General features: G+C 32.0%; 1 protein-coding gene across 1 annotated transcript in view; it reads left to right on the top strand.

The window, feature by feature from the left end:
• LOC143224220 (potassium voltage-gated channel protein eag-like) overlaps window positions 1–26,439 on the top strand; it is a 98,106-nt gene that overhangs the window by 40,110 nt on the left and 31,557 nt on the right. The window contains exons 2-4 of the mRNA XM_076452642.1: window positions 17,334–17,567; window positions 24,263–24,391; window positions 24,642–24,766. Of these exons, the coding sequence (XP_076308757.1) occupies window positions 17,334–17,567; window positions 24,263–24,391; window positions 24,642–24,766 (488 nt within the window). The remainder of the gene's footprint in view (window positions 1–17,333; window positions 17,568–24,262; window positions 24,392–24,641; window positions 24,767–26,439) is intronic.

The raw sequence follows: 26,439 nt of genomic DNA, 5'->3' as shown, positions 1-26,439 counted from the left end.
TTATCAGTCATCCAAAAATCCTCGTTTTGGCATGTCCACTACATCCAATACCATGCACGATCAACAGAAGTTACTGGACTATTTGATCTCACTATCCAAATATTTCACGCAGCTATTCATTGAAATTAATTGATAAATTGATATAAATTCTCATTCACTGTTTCCTTGTATGTTGAGGGGTTGATAACATTTCTCTCACAATTATTTGTCGTCTGGCTGCACGAAAATTAAAACGGTTTCGAGTCCGTGATGATCAACTACACTATAAGTATGAATGTGATGTACAAGTTCAAATCCAGCTGGTGTCATATTGCTAAAGAAACTATGTATGCTGTTTGTGATGGTGGTGAATACATAACATACATGTTAATCACTCCTTATGAAAGCTCTAGCTTCATTGCTCATTAGAATAAAGTTTAACTTGTAGCAAAAATAAGATTAATGAAAATTAAATGCGATCCCGCTTTCATAGTATTGTTGTAACATGTTCTTTAGTTGATAGGGTTATTATTTTTGTGAAAATAATACAAAATTCAGTCCACGTAATGATAAGAAATTAATTTACTTTATCAAAGAACTTGCTATCAGCTATGTTCACTTTCACGGACGTTTTAGGCCTATTCTCAAAGTTTTCAACATAAAATCTTGAAACTACTGTAGGCTTAACATACCAATATAACAATATCGCCTAACAGGAATTGTTAGATAACGTCTGAAACTTACTGAATTACTTTACTTCATAAATATTCTCTCGATTGGCTGGCGACTCGGTCTTTCACACACTGTCTTCAATCACTATTCAGTAATTTCTTAATGAAAAGTTCACTAACTTTTTATCCACTGATTTCTCGATCTAGATATTCTAAGTCTACTTTTAAAGTCGTGTACCTTATAGATAATATTTAAATTAATACATTGAAAATATCCTTTATTACAACATCGACGCAAGCACCTGTGTATTGCAGGGGAAAAAATACTCGACACGTGTTAAATGCGATGACATAAAAATTTCAAGAAAATTCTTTTTTTTTTTTTCATTTTACTAAATAATCGTTTGTAGCTTGTAACTTTTTGTTCTGCATTATACTGGTTTGAATAGACTGTCACAACAAGTGTCTGAGCAATAACTTGTTTTCTTGAAAAACTTGTTTGTTTTGTTTTGAATTCGCGCAAAGCTACACGGGAGATATCTGCGCTAGTCGTCCCTAGTTTAGTAGTATAAGACTAGAGGGAAAGCAGTTAGTCATCACCACCCACCGTCAACTTTTGACCTACTCTTTTACCAACGAATAGTAGGATTGATTGTAACTTATAACGCCATCCACGGCTGAAAGGACGAGCATGTTTGGTGTGACGGGAATTCGAACCCGCCACCCTCCAATTACGACTCGAGTGCCTTAACCAGCTGGCCATGCCGGGCCTAAACAAGTTGGAGAACTAAGACCTAACAAAACAGACATTTAAATCAATTAAAATCTTTTTACCTTTAAAAGTTTAAGATCCTGAATTTACTTCTATAAAAGTGACGTAATTCAATGAAAAAAATTATAATGTTCATTAGCAAAAATTACTACTTATTGGAAGAAATTCACTCTTTCAAGTTTTTATTAACGACATTTATTGCTAATGGATGTTTCTTCGAAGTATCGTCAGTAGAAAGAATTGATTTTTTTTATTATTTAAATAGTTTAAATATTTTCCATTTTATCAACAACAATCATTTTAAGGTTTTTAGACGACTTGAATAAATAATAAAAGGAGCTTTATTGTAAGTAACAGATGAACAATGTTTCGAAACTCGAGTGTGTCTTTATAACCTGACGATGAGAAAAATTTGTCGAAACGTTTATTTTTGAAACTTGCAACACAATTTTTTTCGTTACCCATTCAAGTCGTCTACAAACTTTATTTTCTAAATGTGGGTTCTTCGTCAAATAATAATTTTGATTTTTATTATTAATTACACAATGTTTTTGATTTCTTCATTTACAGTAGGCTGTTGTTTCCTGTATAGGAAATTGTGCATAAATATCAAAGGATAACATTGGTTTGTTTTCTTTAACATGAGAAAGGTCTCGCAAGAATAACATTTTCTTGCGTTTTCGAAGCTAGTTATTTATTGTAAAAAGGAAAGCTTATGAAACTTTTCTCATTACCTCAAAATTCCTGGGAAGCTCTCAAGTAATTCTAATACACATCTAACTGTTTTTTCCTACAAACGTGGTTGTTTTTTGTAATAAATCTGGCTACTTGTTTCAAAACCTGAGGGCCCGGCATGGCCAAGCGTGTTAAGGCGTGCGAGTCTGAGGGTCGCGGTTTCGAATCCCGGTCGCACTAAACATGCTCGCCCTTTCAGCTGTGGGGGCGTTATAACGTGATGGTCAATCCCACTATTCGTTGGTAAAAGAGTAGCCCAAGAGTTGGCGGTGGGTGGTGATGACAAGCTGCCTTCCCTCTAGTCTTACACTACTAAATTAGGGACGGCTAGCACAGATAGCCCTCGAGTAGCTTTGTGCGAAATTCAAAAAATCAAAACAAACAAACAAAAACTGGGTGAATGCTCTGGTAAAACCAGCTGAGTTATGCGTTTATAGAATCAAACTCCATCTTCAGGTAACGCGCAATGTCACTGATGTTGAAATGTTTACAATAGTATCTAAAAATAATTTAATTATTTATGTTTTTCACACTTGAAAGTCCATTCAGTTATATTAATTAAAAACACTTCAGCCTGGTATTTCTAAATATAAAACTTTCAGTCACCGTAAATTGACCTGGCATGGAAATAACATGGCAAATAGACCTCACTGCTGACGTTTCAAAACACTTCTATTTTTGTCTCTTCAATAACAAGATTATATAATATTTTGCCACGTTAATAGCACCTCTATGTATTGTTTTATTTTGCATTATTAATAACATCATTGTATATTTTGACTCATTAATATCATTTCTACATATGTTTCTTAAATATTCTTTATAAAAACAACTATTACTTTATAACCTTATAAATTTAGATTTATTTAAAACGTTCAGTTACTGTACAGGTTGTTCTGTACTTGAGTTTCTGATAGACAATTGGAGTTGCCTTTACATTTTGGCTATAGACTCCTCATATATCTTATATATATGTATTGCTTCCCGCTAGTTAAATATATTCATGGATGCAATTGTGTTAAGTGCAGTGAAATTTATATTTTTCCAAACCTAATGAAGTTAAAAAAAGTGTTGGCATGTTTACTGTTTACAATTTCTATTCTTTACGTGGTTTTTATCTAAAACCATGTAAACCTCATTATGAAATGAAACTTTGTAGTAAGGACGGCAACTGCCTTTTGTGGAGACACAAGTGTAGAAGACGAAAGGCGGAAGACTTTCGAAACGTCGTCCTCTACACTTGTGTCTCCAGAACAGGCAGTTGCCGTTCATTCTACAAAGTTTCATCATGAACACTCTGCCTAAACAATCTATCAAAGAAAACTCATTACGAGATACTTCAAACTCAGTTCAACTATATAGGGGTCGTATCTGCAATTCGTAGCAAATGCTTTTAGAATATATTTGCATTTACAACACTTAGAGCTTTACATGAAGACATAATAATATATATGATAGATTATAAAGTAGTAAAAACTAGCAACAAAATAATTCTTCTCAAAATATAACATTAATTATAATGTGTTTGTCTGCGTTTAGTGTGTGATATATTATTAATTATAACGTGTATGTCTGAGTTTAGTGTGTGATATATCATTAATTATAACATGTGTTTGGCTGAGTTTCTTGTACGATATATCATTAATTATAACATGTGTTTTTCTGAGTTTAGTGTGTGATCGGTGAGAAGACTAGTAATAATAAATATGATCGTCTGCAGTTTTTATTAGATAATTTTCAGTTAATTAGGTTTCAGTATTTTAAAATATCTTAGTATCTATGTTATATTACATTTCATAGCTAAAAGAGTAACAGTTTTCCAGATGAAATGTCTCGAGAGTTCTCTACTGGTTAGTATTATATACATTTTTAAATCTCTGACCAAGCTAACTCCTTTCCTAATGAAATGGCTCCAAGAAACACTTACTCCCTTTTTTTGAAATGTTTTATTCATAATTCACTCTTTTTCTGCCTACTGGATATGACTAAATTTATAAATAATCTCAGGAACAAGTTTTATTTAGGTGGCCCTCTTGCTTTTAGTTTGAAATTGTTTGCTTAATTAATTTTTATAATAAATGCTCATGAACGTTATTACCATCTCTTTCATCTGTTTATTTTAAGATAGGAAAAGCACGATATTCTGCCAAACAGTTGTAATTATATATAAAAAAGTATATATTTAAATGAATTAGTTTGGGCGATTTTGATTAGAATTAGAACGAATAAATGGTTTTCAGTAGGATAAAAATATTGCATTATCTTGATAATTTAAGCTACTCTGGACATTTAATTATTCGCTTCTTACGATTTCAATTTTCTCAAATTATATTCTACAGTACTTTCTGACCTTGGCTGTTGAACTAGTTTCCGATACATATTGAGTTCCCGTAGTTATCCTAAGTAAAATATTGGATCGTGTTGTCTGATACTTTTAATGAAGCATTTGGATTACAAATGCCCTAACTTTCCATATGACATCCTCCAATTCGCTTTAACTTTACTATAATGGACGTGGTGTGCATGTCAGTATCTTTTTTTATGTAACCAAACTCCTGTGATATCTATTGTTTGTTTTCTTTAATTTCGCGCAAAGCTACATGAAGGCTATATGCGCTAGCCGTCCCTAATTTGGAAGTGTAAGACTAAAGGGAAAACAGCTAGTCATCACCACCCACCGCCAACACTTGGGCTACTTTTTCGTCAACGAATAGTGGGATTGATTGAACTTATAACACCCTCCACGGCTGAAAGGACGAGCATGTTTGGTGTGATGGGGATTCGAACCTGAAACTCTCAGATTACGAGTCGAACGCCCTAACCACCTGGCCAAACATCTGTTGAATGGCACCACAAACAAACAAAAATGTCCCTCTCTAGTACAGCGGTAAGTCTACGGATTTACAACACTAAAATCAGGCGTTCGATTCTTCTCGGTGAGCTCAGCAAATAGCCAGATGTGGCTTTGCTTCAAGAAAACACAAAAAAAATTACAACTTTAGGTATTTAAGATCTATTCAAGATAGCTGTGGTATGTGCAGGAACCATTTCTTTATAATAGAACACAATTTAAAATAAAAGTGCTATTGTCACAAGAGGAACATGGCTTTCACTAGGGCTGTATGTGAAGTTTTTATTACATTTTTATTGGTGTCATTTGTAAATATAGTACTGAGACACTGGAATTTTTATAAAAATTGTTGTTTTTTTGGTTTTTTTTCATAAACGGTACCACTTTTACGATATATAAAACATTACAGTTTATATCAACAAATGTATATAATATTTTCAGCTCTGTACATTGAATCAATTTCATGCAATGAGTTGTGTATGACTAAAGCCCACAGTCAGAACAATTTTTCCATGCAGTTACAAAAAAAATCGTTTTATTTAGAAAAATGTTCACTTTTTTAAATTGTTTTCGAATGACATATGAGTTTTACGATTACACAAACATCAACTTGTTTGATGGCGTTTCTGCAGTTCTCGATAGTTGTCACTTTCACACTAAAATCTTCACAGTGAGCACTAGAAAGTCTTTGTTTTTTATTATTATAGTTTGTCGAAACATTCCTATTCGAACACAACAGAAAAGTTTTTCAAGAATAGAATTGGTGGTGGATAAAGAATGTTAATGGTAGATATACTCATTTCTACCTTAAAATTGAAACGCATGCTTAACACCGACGTAACTGGTGAGTTGAATTAAAATAGTTTGGGTAGAGTGCGCGATGGTGATAGGAGTAAACGCAGATTTTAGCGTACACTATATTTTATGATGCGCCCCACCCATTAAGTGCTGTTAAATAATTTCTACTTCTGATGATAGATTTAAGACTTGAAAACAATAACTGAAATCTTATTTCTGCTAGGCCTAACAATTTGTAATGTGTACTTATATCGACAACAGAAGATTAATTAATTTTATTTAACGATATTTTAAGGTATCATTAGACATGTCTTGGGAAATTTACTATCCAGGTAGGTACGGGGGTTAAAAATCCCGTTGAAATTACACCAAAGCATGTTTCTTATTGAGAGAACTGCATCATTTATTAACAAATCCAGATATCTCTGTCTAATACAGTATCGTTGAACCTATAAAATCCGATTACTCCAAGAGATGATAGTCCTATCCACATGACCCGACAAGGCCAGGTGGTTAAGGCAGTTGGCTCAAAATAATCCGATGGTCGCGGGTTCGAATCCCTGTCACACCAAACATGCTAGCCCTTTCAGCCGTGGGGGCGTTATAATGTTCGGTCAATCCCACCATTTGTTGGTAAAAGAATATCCCAAGAGTTGGCGGTGGATGGTGATGACTAACTGCCTTCCTTCTAGTCTTATACTGCTAAATTAGGGACGGCTAGCGCAAATAGCCCTTAAGTAGCTTTGCGCGAAAATTCAAAACAAAACAAACCCACCCACATACTATTCCTTGGCAGTTAAACATCTTTTTGTAGAATTAAGTGTACATTTTAGCTGTAAAATAGACAAGATGTTGTTCATATTGATCACACTCTCTACGAAATACGGCTATTTAAAGTGCTTATACATAATTTTGACTCACCCTGTATTTTAACGTATATAAAAATCCCTTGTATAATTCTACATACCTCTCCTATTTTAAAACCAACTGCGCCACTATTCCTCTCAGTTACTGTTACACTAGTATTATTAAACCTTCCTCACCATAATATATTTATCAAAATGGACTGGAAAAACTCGTGAACTAATGACAAACATATTTTAGAAGAATTGTGGTTAATATATTTCTTATTTTAACACCACACCCTTTGTATAATTAACGCACAACAGTTAACCATCTAGTGTGTTGAGCGAAACGCAATAAGAAAATCAATATTGAACCTTTTCTGTTACCTTTGATCGATTCTTTAAAACTAATTATACACAATATTATATTATAAAATATTGTTTGTTTTGGAATTTCGCGCAAAGCTACAAGAGGGCTATTTGCGCTAGCCGTCCCTAATTTAGCAGTGTAATACTAGAGGGAATCCAACTCTTGGGCTACTCTTTTACCAACGAATAGTGGGATTAACCGTCAGATTATAACGTCCCCAGAGCTGAAAGGGCGAGCATGTTTGGTGCGACCAGGATTCGAACCTGCGACCCTCAGATTACGAGTCAAACGCCTTAACCCGCCTGGCCATGCCGGGCCCAATATACAATAAATTGACCTGTATGACAAGAAAAGACAAGTTTCATGGAAAGATTTGCTGTAACTGTTTGATTAAACAATAATCACCACTATTTTCGGTACGGTCTGTCACTTACAATTATACTGGAAAACTACGATACTTATAAACTACACAATGCATTGAACGTTATGTTGTTAAACAGTGACGATCACCTAAATATTTCTCCTCAGAAGCATTTTAATTACAATATATTTTTCAACATGTACGTTATTTGAATTCCCTCTATCAATATGAACATTCGTGGGATTACTTCTCAATAACTAAACACGTCGTAACTGGAATATCTTTGTCAACGTGACGTTATCTGGCTTATTTCTTTTCTGTCATAAGCATTACCTAATGTATATATTTTAACAGGAACTCTTTTTTATCTCTTTATATATCGAATCCCCGTCACACTAAACAGGCTCGCCCTTTCAACTGTGTAGGCGTTATAATGTGACTTTCAATCCCACTATTCGTTGGTAAAAGAGTAGTCTAAGAGTTGGCGGTGGGTGGTGATGACTAGCTGCCTTTCCTCTAGTCTTACTTACACTGCTAAATTAGGGACGGCTAGTGCAGATAGCCCTCGTGTAACTTTGCGCGAAATTTAAAACGAACCAAACCAAACATCTCTAAACATGCACATTACCTAAAATTAAATTTTTCAGTATTGACGTTACCTACATTACATTTTCCAAAATGCAAATCAATGCTCATTACCTGAATTACTTATTCCAAAATAAACATCACCTAAGTAATCTGTTCTGAACCTAAAATGACTTAGGATAATGTTTTTCAAGAAAAGACGATTACTCTAGATTATCTCTTTTATCGTGTACATTACTTACAATACCTTTTTCGATCGTACCAGTATTATTTATTTCTACACGCACGTCAAATCCTCAATATGCGCATTCCCAGCTTTAACTCTTTTATTATTCATATCTTCCAACGCATAAATACCCACGATTACCAGCAATATAACTTTACACAATACCTGAAAAGTAATTATAACTAATGGTTTTGTTTTAACCGTTTAAACTACTTGAAGCTTTAACAACTAGATGTTTTCTGCGTGTTTACGTTTTTTATCTTGTGTACCAACGTTTCTTGATGATTTGCCGTATATATATATATATATATCTGTTGGTGAGACGTTTCACAGAGATGCGATTGTGAAACGCAAGATTCGAGACCACGACTTTATTAACTGAAACCGAGCAGTCTTACACTTGTTTTTGTGTAGCAATAAAAATGTTTTCATGGATTACGCATCGTTTTTAAGCATTCCTGTTTTCATTTGTTCAAACAGTTTAGGCTATGTAATACCTTCAAAGTTTTTCTATAAACATTAGTATATAACGAAATACGTTTAATTTTTCTGACAGTAGAAGTGAATGTATGATTGAAATATCCTACTTCCCAATTGTATTACTTTTTATCAAAGTATTTAGATAAATTCTTGTATTTTTAAAGCGATTAAAAATTAGATATTGAAAATTTGATAAAAATTTAACGGTAAAAAGTATATAAAATAACTTACTCTTGTAAAAATGAATGTTTAAAGGAAATTCGATTTTTTATTTGTCTTGTGGAAGACAGCTCACGTTTTCTCATCTACATTATTTTCAAGTTCTTAGAAAAGTTTAAGTTTGACATCAAACAACTAAGTGTAAAGTCTAGAACCAAAAATATCGATAACAGCACAGATACCCTACTGATGGACAAGAGCAGAGTAGTCGCGAAGGTTTTGGTCGTGTAATATTTATTGAAAATATCTAGTACCTCTCCTACTAGAAGTTATTACCTAAATGTACCTTGCTAATAACCTAAATATCCTTTCTTCTGATTCCTCATTGAAACTGAAATGTCTTTAATTGCATCTTGTTTCATTGCAAAATAAAAAGAATAAAAAAACAGAAAAGACAAGTCTTACGATCCAGTAGGTGCATACTTTTCGTGGAACATGGTGAATATGATACTGTATGTATATCTGGTTAAGCAAAGCCTAACTTCTTTCTCGTTACTATCTACTTTATCTAGATTTTCACTGAACATGAATTTCATTCTCTTTACTACACATTTGTTAAACCTAATTATATATGTACATTTTACTCTTCAGTCACAGTAGTTATATTCAGTTTAATTATTGTGCCTAAAGAGCTTATAAGCTGTTAAACCTGTTCAACAAATGTATAGTAAAAGAATAAGAAAATTAATTTACAGTGATAAACCTGGATAAAACTGACATCTCTATCTACACACACACACACACAAATATATATATATATATACGATACTTTACCAAACTTATTTTTGTAAAGATGTTTGTGTTTGTTCATTATCAGTGTCGTAAACAAGATATCCAATACTATAAAACAAGTATTAGATGGTTGGTTGTTTTCAGTCACGTGGTATCCAAGATAAACTACTTACTTTAATGCGAGATCTCGAAAACTAAACTATCAATTTTAGAAGCAAAAAAAAAATCGATTTTCTTTCGTTGTATGAAGTGTCCTAATAATGATTAAATCGAAGTGTCGCCGGTAAGTTCAAAGGTTAATTACACTTAGAAAAATCTATATTTTGTGTATATCTAGGAATAATGCCTACGGTTATAGGTTTCTCAAACTGTGCGATTTGTTCAAACAATGTCGTACTATACTTTGTTTAAAAAACCAATTGTTTGTATCGTATCATTTGCTACATGTTAAACCTCACTTTTCATACGTAATAACAGCTAATAAAAGATCATTTTACATTATATATCTTCTAAGTAATTAGAACACGAGTTATAGTACATAGTTTTAAGGATTTTAAGAAGACTTAAACAATTAATTATGGTATAAAAGGCTTTTAATAAAAGTATAAATAACTGTATATTTTGATTGTGATAACTTTCTTATTCGAATGTGAAAAATGATAATTACTTATAAATGAATGACTTGTAAAGGTCGCACCCAACAAAATAAAGCGTGTCGTTCTGTAAATATGTTCTATAATTTTCAATAGCAACAGAATAAAACGTGTCGTTGTATAACTGTGTTGCCATAATTTGCTATAGCGACAAAATGAAATGTATAATTATACAACCATGTCTGAGGACTTATATCCCTAAAAACCTGGTTTTGATACCAGCTGTGAGAAGAAACGAGAGCCTGTTTTGAAGCTTTAGTATTAACAACAAAAATAAAACAGAAAATGTGGTGTTTTTGGTTATCTGTCCACTGATTCCATAGCACAGTGACATGAAAGCGAAGAAAAGAAATGGCTTAGCTTCAATAAAACTGTTTCATTACTGGATTTATTTAAAAAGCTAGAAAGTTAAATGCATGCAGCAAGCACAGAATTACAGGAATCAGATTGTGACGTCAATTATTTGTCATATATATTTGCACTAAGCTCATACATTTAATTAATATTGTGAATGTTTCGAAATGGATCAATAGGAAGAGACATTAATAGAAGAATTATTTCAAATTATGAAAGTGGGTTTCTGCTGATTACAAGTTAGAATTATTTCGTCATTACCAAAAGGTTTATCTGATGTCTTATCCACATATAATTATATAGATTAACATATATATGCAAGAGGACTAATAAATATTTATTTCTATGAAAAGAAACTTTCTTTATATGCCATTGCTGATATTTTGAAACATTTTGACAGTCAGTACATTAAAGAGAAAAATACAGTATGTGTTACTACTACTTTATGTATTTTAAAGACTAAACATCAGTCATCTGAATATAAATATGATAATTATGGAAAAAGTCCTCGGTTGCTTTTTAGTTTCAATGTAGCAGATTATGGAATGATCAAGCAGCTCAGTTTGATAAAAATCGTGTCAGATAACTTGGTGAGTTGAGGTAGATTTAATAACAAAAAGTATATTCTGACATTATCTTACCACAACTTAATTGTAGGCTAACTTGGTGAGTTGGGAAAGATTTAATAACAAAAGTATATTCTTACATTATCTTACCACATCTTGATTGTAGGCTAACTTGGTGAGTTGTGGTAGATTTAATAACAAAAAGTATATTCTTACATTATCTTACCACAACTTAATTGTAGGATAACTTGGTGAGTTGGGGAAGATTTAATAACAAAAAGTATATTCTTACATTATCTTACCACAACTTAATTGTAGGCTAACTTGGTGAGTTGGGAAAGATTTAATAACAAAAGTATATTCTTACATTATCTTACCACATCTTGATTGTAGGCTAACTTGGTGAGTTGTGGTAGATTTAATAACAAAAAGTATATTCTTACATTATCTTACCACAACTTAATTGTAGGATAACTTGGTGAGTTGGGGAAGATTTAATAACAAAAAGTATATTCTTACATTATCGTACCACAGCTTGATTGTAGGCTAACTTGGTGAGTTGGCTACGTTTGGTTTTAAGAAGCATATTTGACATCAATTGATTATGGATTAAGTGTAGGCTAAATAGGTTTGATATTTTAAAAAAATGTATTTTACATTGACTCAGTATGGGTTAAATGTGGGCTTAAAAATGATGCCGTTATATCATCCGTTTCTTTGAACCGCTGAAATTGCTACGGTCTTGTAAGTGATAACGTAAAAACCCTAATTGTGGTTTTTCTGAACCTCCCACTTAAAAACATCATTGACAAGTCATGCATGCTTAAAAAAAGTAAAGATGTAAAAGTTATAACAGCTTAATAAAATGATGTTGTACTGATTGATACATTCCAAAATGCAAAATCTATAACAGTATTTAACGTCACTCATCTTTTCTCCAGCTAATTATACAGTATTTATGTATAACAGAAAACGTTTCTCCACGTAAGTTATGTGAGGTAATCAATGTTTAGGTATTTCTTATTAATCTTTACTGTAGGTTTATTTACATTTGTGTAAGATATAAGTTGTTAAAAAATGGTGCCTAATCTTTTTTTTTCTTTTTTAAAATATTGTTAATTGTTCACTCGCTCAAAAAATCCCCTTCACCCCTGGTGGCTTAACGGTAAGTTTGAGAGCTTATCACGCTAAAAATCCGAGTCTGATATGAGTGGTGGGCACTGAACGGGTGGCCTATTCTGTAACTTTGTGCTTAAATATAAATAAACAAATATTTGTTCAAAGAACCTCTCGATATTGGTTACCTGGTCCTTCAGTCACTTTTTAACACTTATAACAAAACATGAAACTTTGTTTGCATTAGGACAAAGCTACAGATTAGACAACCAGTAGCGCAGATAGCCCTCGAGTAGCTTTGCGCGAAATAAAAAAAAAAGACTACCAGTCCTCTGTTCACCGCGGAGAATCTAGCCTCGAATTTTAACGTTGTAAGTCTGTAAAATTACCACTAACCAATAGGATGAATCAAATATGAAAGTCAGAAAGTGGACTCATGACTAAATCATGAAAAAACACGCGCTCATGCATATATATATACATAAATATGTAGCTATCTTTCCTGTCAAAGTGCTTGTTTATAACAAATGGCCAGTTTTTAACAGTGAAACTTTTTTTTGGCTTGTTTCGTAAAGTAGAACATTTGTTTGTTTGTTTTGAAATTTCGCACAAAACCGCACGAAGGCTTTCTGCGCTAGCCGTCCCTAATTTTCAGTGTAAGACTAGAGGGAAGGCAGCTAGTCATAATCACCCACAGCCACCTCTTGGGCTACTGTTTTACCAACAAATAGTGAAATTGATTGTAACTTATAACGCACCCCACGGCTGATAGGACGAGCGTGTTTGGTGTGATGGGGATTCAAACCTGCAACTTTCAGATTACGAGTCTAAAGCCTTTAACCACCTGGCCATGCTGGGTTAAAGTGGAACATACAGAAATCATCATCCAATGATATTTATGTATAGTAGACCATGATCGGTTGCAGAAATGCATACCTGGATGCAAGCCGTAATTTGCCGTATTACATATTTTATACTGAAGTATGTATATGTAGGAACGTCTTCTTTATTTTACTTGAAAATTGACTATATATCATGTGTTACCTTGTAAACATCTAATTTTTTACTTGAAAAGTTATCTAACGCATGGTTGGAGGACAACTTTCTCTTCAGCTCATGACTGCTTTAATTCATACGCTAAGACACATCTTCAGCTTTACGTCATATGTGTTTACTTCTAATCTATGTATATATCTATTTCACCTTATGCACCTGCTCATTGTATCAGTAAAGAACTAGTTTAATTGACGACATGTATAAATATTTCAGTCTCAAGTATTGATGGTCAGCACGTGTTTGTATGATGACTGGGTGTGTCCGTTTTTTTAGCACGCAAAGCTCATCAGAAAGAGTCGGTAGTGACTTTGCAGAAGTCAATGTAATGTCAGAAAAAACGAATTTCATGCCCGACACAGTAGAGTATGGTCTATGATATGATTGTCTCTTCGATCTTTGGTCTTAACAACCTATTTGATCTATATTCTATCTACCATAACTGCTACAATTGTTGAGTATATTTCCCTTGATTCGAAAATTATTAGGCTCGGCATGGCCAGGTGGTTAAGGCACTCGATTCGTAATCCGAAGGTCGCGGGTTCGAATCCCAGTCACACCAAACATGCTTGCCCCATTCAGTCGTGGGGACGGTCAATTCTATATGTGACGGTCAATTCTACTATTCGTTGGTAAAAGAGTAGTCCAAAAGCTGGCGGTGGGTGGTGATGACTAACTGCTAAATTAGGGACGGCTAGCGCAGATAGCCCTCGTGTAGCTTTGCGCAAAACTTCAAAACAAACTAAACAAACCAATCGAGAATTATTAATCTAAATGCTAGAACATTTTAATGTTGGGAGATATAACACTCGAGCTACTAGGTGAACAAAATGTATTATCATAGAAAGTTAAATGTTCTACATAACCCAACGTATACTGATTTAGAATGTCACATTTTCTAGATGAGACAAAGTGTTCTAACAAAGTTGGATCATCAATACTAGACCTTTAAAGTGTATTAACGTAGATGGTTCAGTAATGTACATGACATTAATTTACTGTTTATTAACAAAGAGAACTAAAGCTTCTTGATCAGTCAACGTATATTAACATGATTTAGTGAAAGTTAAAGGTTCATCTGATTTAAAGTGTGTTAGTATAGTAAGATGGTTGACCATCTTCTTCCAAAACATGAACAAATCGATATCTTCAATGTTACAAAATATTATTTCCGTAAATTGTTCGACCTCCTTAATGTCTTGCACAGAAAATTAGGCCATTTATTTAGAATATATAGTACACCACCAAACGTTTTTCGAAGAGTCTAATGCGGTTTGTATAATATACAAATCATTGAACTGACCTGGATTGCACGTAACTGCTGTTAGAATATGATGCCAAATCACACTACGTTAGTTTGACGTTTATACACTACTTTATTTGTAAAAAGCCACTTTTTCCTTGCTTATTCTGTTTAGTTTTATATATTACTACTCACTTGACTTCTTTATTGGGTACTTATCAGACCCGTCGAGCCAAACATGCTCGCCCTTTCAGCCGTGGGGGTGTTATAATGTGACGGTCAACCCCGCTATTCGTTGGTAAGAGAGTAGCCCAAGAGTTGGCGGTGAGTGGTGATGACTAGATGCCTTCCCTCTAGTCTTACGCTACTAAATTAGGGACGACTAGCACAGATAGCCCTCGAATAGCTTTGTGCGAAATTCAAAAAACAAAAAACAAAAACAAACTTATCAGACTGGCGACCTCTAGAATCTAGTAAATTGTAATGTAAGACTCTGGCGTCTATATTCTCTGTTGGGTGTCATTACTCTCGATAAAATCTCGATTCCTGTGGTTAATGACTTACTCTAGATTTTTAACATGCTAGGAGTTAATTATAGAGTAAGAAGATTTCGAGCTTATTTGTTGTATAAGATACTATCACCATTATTTGTTGTATGAAATACTATCACTATTATTTGTTGTATGAGATACTATCACCATTATTTGTTGTATGAAATACTATCACTATTATTTGTTGTATGAGATACTATCACTATTATTTGTTGTATGAAATACTATCACTATTATTTGTTGTATGAGATACTATCACTATTATTTGTTGTATGAAATACTATCACTATTATTTGTTGTATGAGATACTATCACTATTATTTGTTGTATGAGATACTATCACCATTATTTGTTGTATGAGATACTATCACTATTATTTGTTATATGAGATACTATCATCATTATTTGTTGTATGAGATACTATCACTATTATTTGTTGTATGAGATACTATCATCATTATTTGTGTATGAGATACTATCACTATTATTTGTTGTATGAGATACTATCACCATTATTTGTTGTATGAGATACTATCACTATTATTTGTTGTATGAGATACTATCATCATTATTTGTTGTATGAGATACTATCACTATTATTTGTTGTATGAGATACTATCACCATTATTTGTTGTATGAGATACTATCACTATTATTTGTTGTATGAGATACTATCATCATTATTTGTTGTATGAGATACTATCGCTATTATTTGTTGTATGAGATACTATCACCATTATTTGTTGTATGAGATACTATCACTATTATTTGTTGTATGAGATACTATCACTATTATTTCGTAGTGACAAACTGATGAATTGTTGTCCATTGGTGTAATGTTTATTTAATCACGTATATAAGAAAAAATATAATTATTAAAACTGTTGTCACACGCTTAAGAAATTGTAGTGACTTCCGGCTTGTCGTTTGTTTTTCTTAACTCTCAAAATATTTTCTTTCGGGGAAATTTGGTTCTTATAAAGGTTACTTATGTTCAAATAACGGAAAGACATATAATATACCTGATTATTCTAAGTAGTGCTAGGTTATTTTTGATAAGGATATTATGATATTAAAATCTATTATTAATTAATTTAGGTTCTTATAATTGTAACATATATGGGCAAAGAATGTGGCAAATTACAAACAAGCACGTAACATTTCTGTTGGTGAAACGTTGATTATTATAAAAGCTCAAATTTTATTTACCAATTTTAAATTAACCTACGTCTACATTTCAGAAACTGGGTGATTCGGAGTAGTGTAGAGAACGATGTTAGAATAAATATATGAACAACATAAACTGATTTATTTTAGTATGTACCACTTATGTAGATAATATGCAGTGATTAGTTTATAATATATACCACTTATTTACATAATACGGACTGACTGATTTGTAGTATGTACCACTCACTTACATAATATTGACTGATTAATTTGTAGTATATACATGTAAAAGCATGGATATCTTCAACTTTCAAAATGACGTACCAGTGAGTGGCTTTCTAGTGTAAACATTGTTTCTAAAGGTCTTTTTTTATTTACTATTAACAAATGTCTTTCATCAACCATTACGAACGGAGACAATCGAAAGGATACACATACACTACTAAGAATGGTTGTAAATCTCTAACTACTAACGACTAACCGAAGCTATGGTGCAGGCTCATGATATACAATAGACTTCTTCATGTATCTTGTTTGGCCGCTTCCTTTAACAAAGTTACCACAAAGCAGCCAAAACCGGAATGTGTCACCTTTTTGTATTTTGTAGAGTTTGCAATACATCGAATTTAGGTTATAATGTTATCAAAAATTGGTCGAATCCGATACTAGGTGAGGCATTTTAATAAGATGGTCAGTAGGGAATATTTTGAAAACTGTAAAATTTTAATATTAATGTTTAGCTATTTTAAATTTATTAATAAACTGATAATTATAAATTTCAAGTTCCAATCTCGTTTATTGTGATGTTTTGCATCTTAAATACATAAAAATTAGATAAAGACTGGCACCATTGCGTTATAATTGTTAAATTTATTTTTAAGTCAAAGAAATTAGAGAACCAATATTGATAAAGAATTCTCATCTTTCATTAGACGTATAAAAATAAGAAAAATATATAAAAAATCAACAAACTAACAGCTTCTCTGTTCTTCTATTTTCCCAGCTGACTGCAGCTTTCTTCTGGCTAATGCCCAGATTGTGGATTATCCTATAGTTTACTGCTCGGACACTTTCTGTAAGATAGCGGGCTACAATCGGGCAGAAGTCATGCAGAAGTCATGTCGCTGTAGCTTCATGTATGGTGACTTAACAGACAGAATTACTATAGCAAAGATTAATCAGTGCCTCGACAGCCAAGCATCAGACCAGCTCGAAATTCTTCTATATAAAAAGAATAGTAAGTATAGAAACTACCATTGTCCTCTGTAATATGAGACTATTCGTCTTTACTCAGAATTACATTAAATAATTCACTTTTATGTTGTTTCCATTCATAACATGTTTATCGAAAGTAAATATTTTTCATTTCTTTTCATTCTTTTCTTCTTGCAGTTTTCTCCTGTTTTCTTGCAAATTATTCAAAGTTCACACATAACGAACTAATACAGGAGTAATATCAATTTGATAACAGTCCAGTTTTCCAACATAAGAGTTTAAGAATACGTGGATCTCATATTTTCTTCAAACTATCCATTTAAGTAGAGTCGCAATAGAATATTAAGATATTAAATCAAGATAAAACAATTTTTTTCGGACATTTCAACGAAAGTAAAATTTTCCCAATAGTTTTAACATCTGAGCCTTAACTATATTCTTATCAAAAGTTCCCTCAAGACAATAAAATAATCTTAAGAACAGTATATTAAAATCTTTGAGAGATCCATTTGACGCCATGCTTGTTCTTATTACAACACGAAGTGTTTTCTTTCATTATCAGTTTCTGTGTCGATAATCTCACCTTGAGTATTAATATGAACGTAAGGGAAACAAAAATCAAATAATAAAACAACAATTTAGAAATATAATTATAAACATATAACGAATAGATAGAAAGTCAAAAATACAGATTTAAAATCTAATAAATACGTGTTTCAAAAGAAGAAACATAAGAATTGTTCAAAGCGCACACACAACAATCTTATGACCACAATACTAAACATATCTTTCAATTAAGGACAATATAAAATTACTCAATATTACTCAAGCCATCGTATCGTCTACAAAAGATCATCGGTTATTGTTACTATGCATAAGAGAATAACAGAAGAAGGCTTCGACTTCTATGTGTAGAACGATCCAGTATGAAGGTTTCTTGTTTGTAAGTAAAACCATTTTCCATCCGGAATTTTAAGTTGAAACATGATGAATTCCATGGTCGTTCTTGTTTGTGTTTTGACGAAACATACTTTGTGTGTACGCTGTAGCCTGAGTAACTAGAAGGTAAGAAAACAATCTACTGCTACAAAGGTGCTTATTTTGTAACCGAGACTTGTCTTTCCATAATGCTGAAAATTCTCCATTTTCCAGTACAGAAGTCTAGGAATTTGCGTGAAACAGAAACAATCGGTGAGATCAATTGAGTATTCCTGCCACTAGCAATGTTCTACATATGCCACGTGATTATAAGAGTTCGTAATGAAATAAGTTAAAGCGGTTAATTACTCTGTATTATTAATTAGAATATACACACACGAGATTTACTTCTTCTTTTGTATAAAAGTCATTCACGATATTCATAATTCATTGCACTTAAGTGATTACGTAAAGTAAAATGGTGACCCACCAAAACTATGAGAAAATAAGTAAACTTACATTCATTTGTTTAATTTCAAAAAATAAGCGACAGTTGTTAAACATACCTTGTTTCATAGAGCAAAGATCATTCAGTTGAATGACTTTTATTTCTCGTACCTCAGTTTGTTTGTTAACAAGTCCATAAGTACACAATGAGCTATCTGTGATGTGCCCAACTTGAGTATCGGAACTCGGGTTTTAGAGGTGTGAATTTTTAAATGGATAGAGAAAAAATAAATAATTATTATAAACAGTATATGTTTATCCATATATTTATATATATCGCATACAACCAGTGCGCAAGGTCTTATTGTTCCATTGTAACGTTCTATATAGAATAAACATGACCACCGTTTATCAAGAAAAGTGAACTGCAGTCTTTTAAGAGAGTTTTCTTGCCATTATCAAATGCATAAAATACAATGTTCTTATCATCGTTACTTTAAAGATAATAAAAATTATTTTACAACGAAGAGCTGATGTTTAGTTATTTTGACAATGATCAAAACACACGATAGTCTGTCATGCGACCTGAACAACCTGCAGGACACACTGTGTGATATTAACAGGACTGACAGTTTAGTTCATCTTCTGTATATCCGACTGATATAATTCAAACTATCACACATTTTCAGAGGATATGCTTTACTAGATACTTACTTCAGATATCAAAGTTCAAAACAATCTATTAATAAATACACGAGATATAAAATCTCCAATTTTGATTGAATGTTTCGTATTTTTTTCTTCGTACTTTATTTGATATAAAAACAAACTTAACTTCTACGGATTTTTTTTTTAATTTTGTACATCGATATACAGTTTCTTCCTACAATTATTAGTTTCATTTGAAATAAGCATATGCCACATGTTTAAAGGTATTTAACAAAAATCGCTCAAATTTGACGAAAATGCTTGCGTATGCTTACGAAAAACGTCAGGTGAAATATTAGTCTAACATTTTTTATTATAGCCTTACCTAAACGGGAAAGTTGACCGTTTTTAGTCAATTTGCTTTTTGTCATTTAGATTAAAGACGGCGGATTTAAAGCAGCCAAATAATAAGGTGAAATGACATGCAGATAATAAAGTTAGACCAAGCTAACTAGATCAGCAATTTTTAGCTCAAGTTTTCAAAAGAGTCAGTCGGGTGGACATTTATTATTAATCATTCATTACAAACTTTTAAGCTCATATTTACCATATTTCATGAAATTATCCAAATTAAAAAAAGTTTAGCGTAAAGTGATAGTTGCTTAAGCAATTAATGTAAATAATGATTATTCACACGGCTGAACGGAATGCATGTAGGCTATGATAGGAACCGTTAATCTAGTTTCCATGGAGTTACCTTAAAGGAAGTTATTAACACTGTTTTAGAGAGTAAAACTACCACCGTATATTGTAAAGACTGGTTAGTTCTGTAAAATATAGGTTTGTTCCAAATAATATGGTTTCGATTCTGAAGCTAATGTTGATTACTATTCAGTGTCACTTTCTCACTTGCTGTAGTTTGTTGGTGTGTATGGACAAAATGTCATGACATCTAATAATAAAAAAGCCGTTGTTGTGAAAAAAAAGTTGTGAGTTAGAAATTAGATTCACTTGTAGCATTGATAATAATTTTACGGCAAATATTCATTCATTAGTTAGCTAGGTCGCGTTTTGTTTTGTTTTCAGCTTGGGACATTTGTTTTTTTGTTTGTTTTTTGAATTTTGGACAAAGCTACTCGAGGGCTATCTGCGCTAGCCTTCCTAATTTAGCAGTACAAGACTAGAGAGAAGGCAAGCTAGTCATCACCCCCCCCCCAATTCTTGGGTTAATCTTTAACCAACTAATAGTGGGATTGACTGTACCATTATAACGCCGCCACGGCTGAAAGGGCGAACATGTTTGGTGTGACGGGAATTTGAACCCACGACCCTCAAATTACGAATCGAGCGCCTTAACCACCTGGCCATGCCGGGCTGGTGGTGAGTAAAATAAAACGCACAAGCTAGCTAACTAATAAATGAATACTGGCTGTACAAGTCTTATCAATACTGTAAGTGTTGCTTCCAATTTGTCCGATAATTTTGATTTCACTCCCTTAAGTTTCATCGCAATCCTTTTCGGGAAGCACTTTTTTCTTTTACACCTAAAGTGTTTTTGGTTAGATTTAACTTGCATCGTTTCATTACAACCTTCAAAAAAAAGAAAATTCTCTACAAATACAAATTTATACACACAACTACGTTAAGAGCATTGACTGTAGAAATAATTATAAAAGAAAAATTTGCCTTGCGTGAAGCAATAGTATAAAAATACTTCAAATCCATGCAAAATTATTATTTCTCAATAGCGATGAGTTAAACATTTTGTTATATAGTTATTATATGAGCAATAAATGTTTCTGATATTACTATTGTTGTGGCTTGCAGATATCATGTTTCCCGTTCTTTTTCAATTTATTTGTTTAGTTTGACGACAGAATGGTAAATGTTTTTTTTTAAGGTGTTACTTTTTATAATAGGATTAAGACAAGCGTGGTATATATTTTAATTTAGTATTACATATTTCAGTTTGTAGATCAATGTCCTGTGTATAAGATTGTTTTATAGACGTCGCTTGGAAATTGTAATTTATGAGATCAGAAGCGAACATATGTAGTGCAAAGTAAAATCAGCATGCAAAGCATTCTAATTGCAGATATTTTGTAAAATATAAATGCTGTGAAATGAAACCTTAAAGCGAGTTTTGCATGAATTATAACCTAAACAATTGCATGGCTGTTCATATAAAATGTACAAATTAAGATTGTGAGTTTACCAATAAAGAGCATGTAGTGGGGATTTTTATAGCGAAATACTCACAGATTGTATTGTAATAACAGAGAAGGAAAAATAATTTGTCTTTTTAATTGTATTCTGAAGCAACTGAACCAGCCTGGATGACTTTTACGAAAAAGAGACAATTATTTAAAGCTCTGTATACGACTGTGACAACCAACAGTGCAATAAACATTTGTATAATGGTTTGATTTATTTTAATATGTTATTTTAAAACAAATGTATTATGTTGTAGTTTGTGTATTATTGAAATTTATTGCTAACTAGTCACTGTCATCTACTGTTAAGAATTCGACCTATAGAACGTGACAGTAGTAATAAAGCTTCGGGCTTCCAATTACATGAAACTATTTGAAGTCAAAAATGCTGATGCTTCATCAAAGGAATGTATGATAGATTGTGTATGAAATGTTAAATACCATAAAGAGCTGCACTATAACTATATAAGCATAATTTTTACAGCACAAACTAGTTTCAACTACCTTAAACAGTTTTCGTCTGCTAGATTTGCGACTATAATTTTTCATCAGAAAGTTAATCTTAATTGCATTAAACTGTTGGTGTTAACTGTACCAGTAACTGAAAAGTATACACAAGGTTGATCGTACTTTTTATGAACGATTTAATATCTACTAATATAGCAACGAGTCATCGCAGATATCCCCACAATACTTTTGTAAGTGTGTATTTCTTAAATGTAAAGGTAAGTGTAGTCATGTAATATTTCCTTCAGTATTACAAACCAAATCAGCATCATTAGTTTCTTTCTTGTAACAAGCTATGTAGCCATTTCCAGTTACCTTCATGTTGCAAGCTATAACGCTATAACAGCATCATTAGTTCAGTAATGCCTCAATATATCGTAAAATATTTTGAGCTTCATATCTTTGTATGTTCCTTTGGCAGTATATTACTTGTATTGATTTGCTTTCACTTTGTTAACAACCTGTGTACATTGTTTTCCACCTTAATGAGCCCAAACTATACTTAGACAAATACGTTTTTTCCCTCTTGTCAGACTCTCTTTTCGGATTAAAATGAGTTTTTAAATATAATTGGAACATTAAGAGTATTTTATTGTGAAACGTTTCATTTCGAATAAGTTAAATAAAACATATTTTTTTCATAATAATTTGTTTTCTGGAGGAGGATTATCTGTAGCTGTGTTGTTTAGTTGGATTAGACTACAGATTTACAAGTACACTGTGTTAACATTATCTGACTAACCCATCATTCAACATAACTGCTTTTATATCACAAACGTTATTGTATCCGACAAGAGGATTGCAGATATCCAGACTTTTAAGATAATTTTTCATGTGATATTTTTTATTCTTATCACATAGTTTTTCTAATATCATAATTAACATTTTTGTAACTCTAAGTTCATTTAATATTTGTTTGTTTTTCATTAAAGAGCTTATACTTTAAACACTGAGCGATAGAATCAAAATGACTTACAAACAATTATTTTGCTCTTTATTTCTCTTTTCTTGGAAATCTTAAATTCACACAACGAACCCCACTATCTTATAATCACAGTCCTCCATTTCCTATCCTTGTATGAAAATTACCATAGTTTTATACATTTCCTAAAAACCTAAGAAATTACTATTTAACTATCTGTGTATTTTATAGTTATTTTTGACACCTATATACTGACTACTATCTCCATGATGCTATAAACATTTACTATTTCATATTATTGTTACATATACTCCCTGAATGCCTAAAAAGTTATTACTTAATTATCTGTTTATTTTATAATTATTTTTTACATGTTTATACTGACTAAAATCTCCATAACGCGAAGCCCTAGAAATATTTACTATTTCATATTATTGTTACATATATTCCCTAGACACCTAAGAAGTTATTATTTAATTTTCTGTGTATTTTATAATTATTTTTCACACGTTTACACCGACTACAATCTACAATATGCTAGAAACATTTACTACTTCATATTATTGTTATGAAAAAACAGCTTTAAAAAAGCAGATATTCTAGTACAGCTGGACTTTTGTGTTGTCTCCATTCCAATATATAACAACGTATCTTCCGAATTAAAATGCGCAGTTTTATTTATCTACTTTTACTACATACAATATTTCTTCCTGAAAACTCAAAGACCTAAGATTCTGTGTATGTTAACACAAACATTTGTTTGAATGATTTGTATCCTGTGTGTTTGCTAATCTTATATTCCACTACAGCATCTATTATTTAATGTTTGTGTGGTAATATTTTACCTTCGCATTTTCTATACATCTTTTCATAGTTATTATTTCTTGTTGTTATGATAGTACCCTATGTGCTCTTACGTTCTAGATACTTTACTCTGGATGTTCATCTACAGATACTATTCGTTAATATTTCTATGGTAACAATGAACGCTTTATTCTGCATTTTTCTGTATAGGTATAAATCTTTGATATCTAAGGATAACTTGTTTAAATTTATGTTCAGACACTCCACTATGGTTGTTACTTCACATTGCTCCTATAAAAAACGAAAAGGATGTCGTGGTTCTGTTTCTCCTGACATTCAGAGACATCACAGCCTTGAAACAACCGTTAGAAGACGATGCCAGTAAAGGTGAGCTTGATGTAATCATATTATGTATGAACGTAACACAGAATTGTGCTGTACAAATACTAACTAAATTAAACCATACAACAAATTAAATAGAATACGTTTTCACGAACAACAGATAAAGATCGGATCAAAGTATATGTTAAGATACTTAATACAACTCGGTTCAAAAAAAAATATTTTAGACAATTGAAGTTGTGTGTGCGAAAACTCAAAATACTTCAAACACCATCATTTATTAAACACATTTTAGGTCTCAGCAAGTTTGCTCGACTAGCACGCTCTGTCACCAGGAGTCGCTCTGTTTTTGTCCAGCAGTTCTCCTCTCACCTGCCCGTCGTCAAGTCAGACAATGCCAAACAATCGCAGATTTCACAAGTAAGTATTATCACAAAGTTAATAATCACACTGATATACAATTTGGATATATTTTTCAAAGATAAGACACATAATTAAATTGGATTTATATAGATGTTAAACACTGGCGCACATAAGCGTTTTAATGTAATCTCTATAAAATTCCAGTGTTTTAGGTAACAATAAATAAAGTATTCGACTGTTGTTACTGCAAGTACTTTATGAATGAAACCACGTGAACTGGTTTGTTCGAAAAAATGATTTAGCAAGGAGTGCTGTTTTAGATCATAGATTCATATCAAAAACCAATATCATTAAAAGAATAAAAATCGTTGCTTAAAACATGAAAGTGTTTTATTTTTTCTTTATATAAAGAAGACATCTTTGAACGTCATTTGGAATAGAACTGAATAATAAAATTGTTCAAATCTATCTTAATGTTTCTCGTTATTTATAAAAAATATATGAATACTTATATCTGGTTTATATGAAACATTAGGTAAAGGGATTTTTTTAAAGTATCAGTTATTAACCTGCTCAGAACATCGTGATAATATTATGTAAAGCGAAATGTACTTCTCAAATGGGAAAAACTGTAATTAATGTCTGTAATCAGAATCCAAAAATTCGTTAATTGTTAAGAAAAATAAATAAGGATAAGGCAAAGGGAATTATTTACTTTTTCGTGGTTTAAAAAATTGATAAATTTCTTTATAATTTTGAAGCGACTGAGTAATAGAATAGTAAGACTGCGAAAATAAAACGTCTTATTTCTATAAACAAGCACTTAATATAAAGCGATTTTAATGATAAATTTACTTATTTTAAAACAGAACAACACCTTTGTTTAATAATACATGTTAATATAAAGGATGTTAAGTTACCTAAACAACTATCACGTATAATATAATCCAAATGCTTGTGTGCATATCAGATAAAAGCAGGTTTTAGATCTTCAAATAACATTGATATATTATCTTTGTTCCCTAAGTCAAAAAAAAGAAAAAACATGAGGTTTTATTGCACCATTAAGTTTTCATTATGCTTATGCAAACTATGACCAGGTTTACTGAGTAACAATATTATTGTACAATTTTGTAGGATTAGTTAAACTGTGTGTGGTAAAATGTGTTACTTACTAAAACTAAATGTTATTAATTTCTTAATGGAAGGTTGTGTAGGCTAATTATTTCGAGTTTCAATTTAAATCTAATTTCAAATAGATTTATATTAAATCTAAGTATACACTCGCGAGTGAAGTACAAAAGGCACTAACTTGAGGAAGTTTACGGTTAGAATAAAAATTTGTCTCAGAAACTGGGGTTAAAGAACACAAACAACACTTTAATTCAATATATTAAAATACTCAGCTACATCAAAATTACAAAGGGTATCTTTAAAAATCTCTTTGTCAAAATTACTAAAATCGTCAATCTAGACAGATAAATGACCTTCAGTTAAACTTAGTAAATACTTTACTACAATAAATATGTTATCAATTATAACATCAATTGCATTATGCTCAGACATAAGTTACTTTACTTTCTTTAACATTAAATTAGTGATGTTCGTTTATAACACTGCTACGTGACTGACAGAAACAGCTATTGTTACTTACATTGACCTTGAATGGTGACTATTCTGGTCAACTGTAGGATGGAGGTCTTCATTGCTTCTGAGGAATATCCATGTGA

Source organism: Tachypleus tridentatus, chromosome 8 (assembly GCF_004210375.1).
Source record: "Tachypleus tridentatus isolate NWPU-2018 chromosome 8, ASM421037v1, whole genome shotgun sequence".
In the NCBI taxonomy this organism is placed as follows: domain Eukaryota; kingdom Metazoa; phylum Arthropoda; class Merostomata; order Xiphosura; family Limulidae; genus Tachypleus; species Tachypleus tridentatus.
Note: the sequence above shows the minus strand (reverse complement) of the source record. Positions and strands in the feature narration are given on the sequence as shown.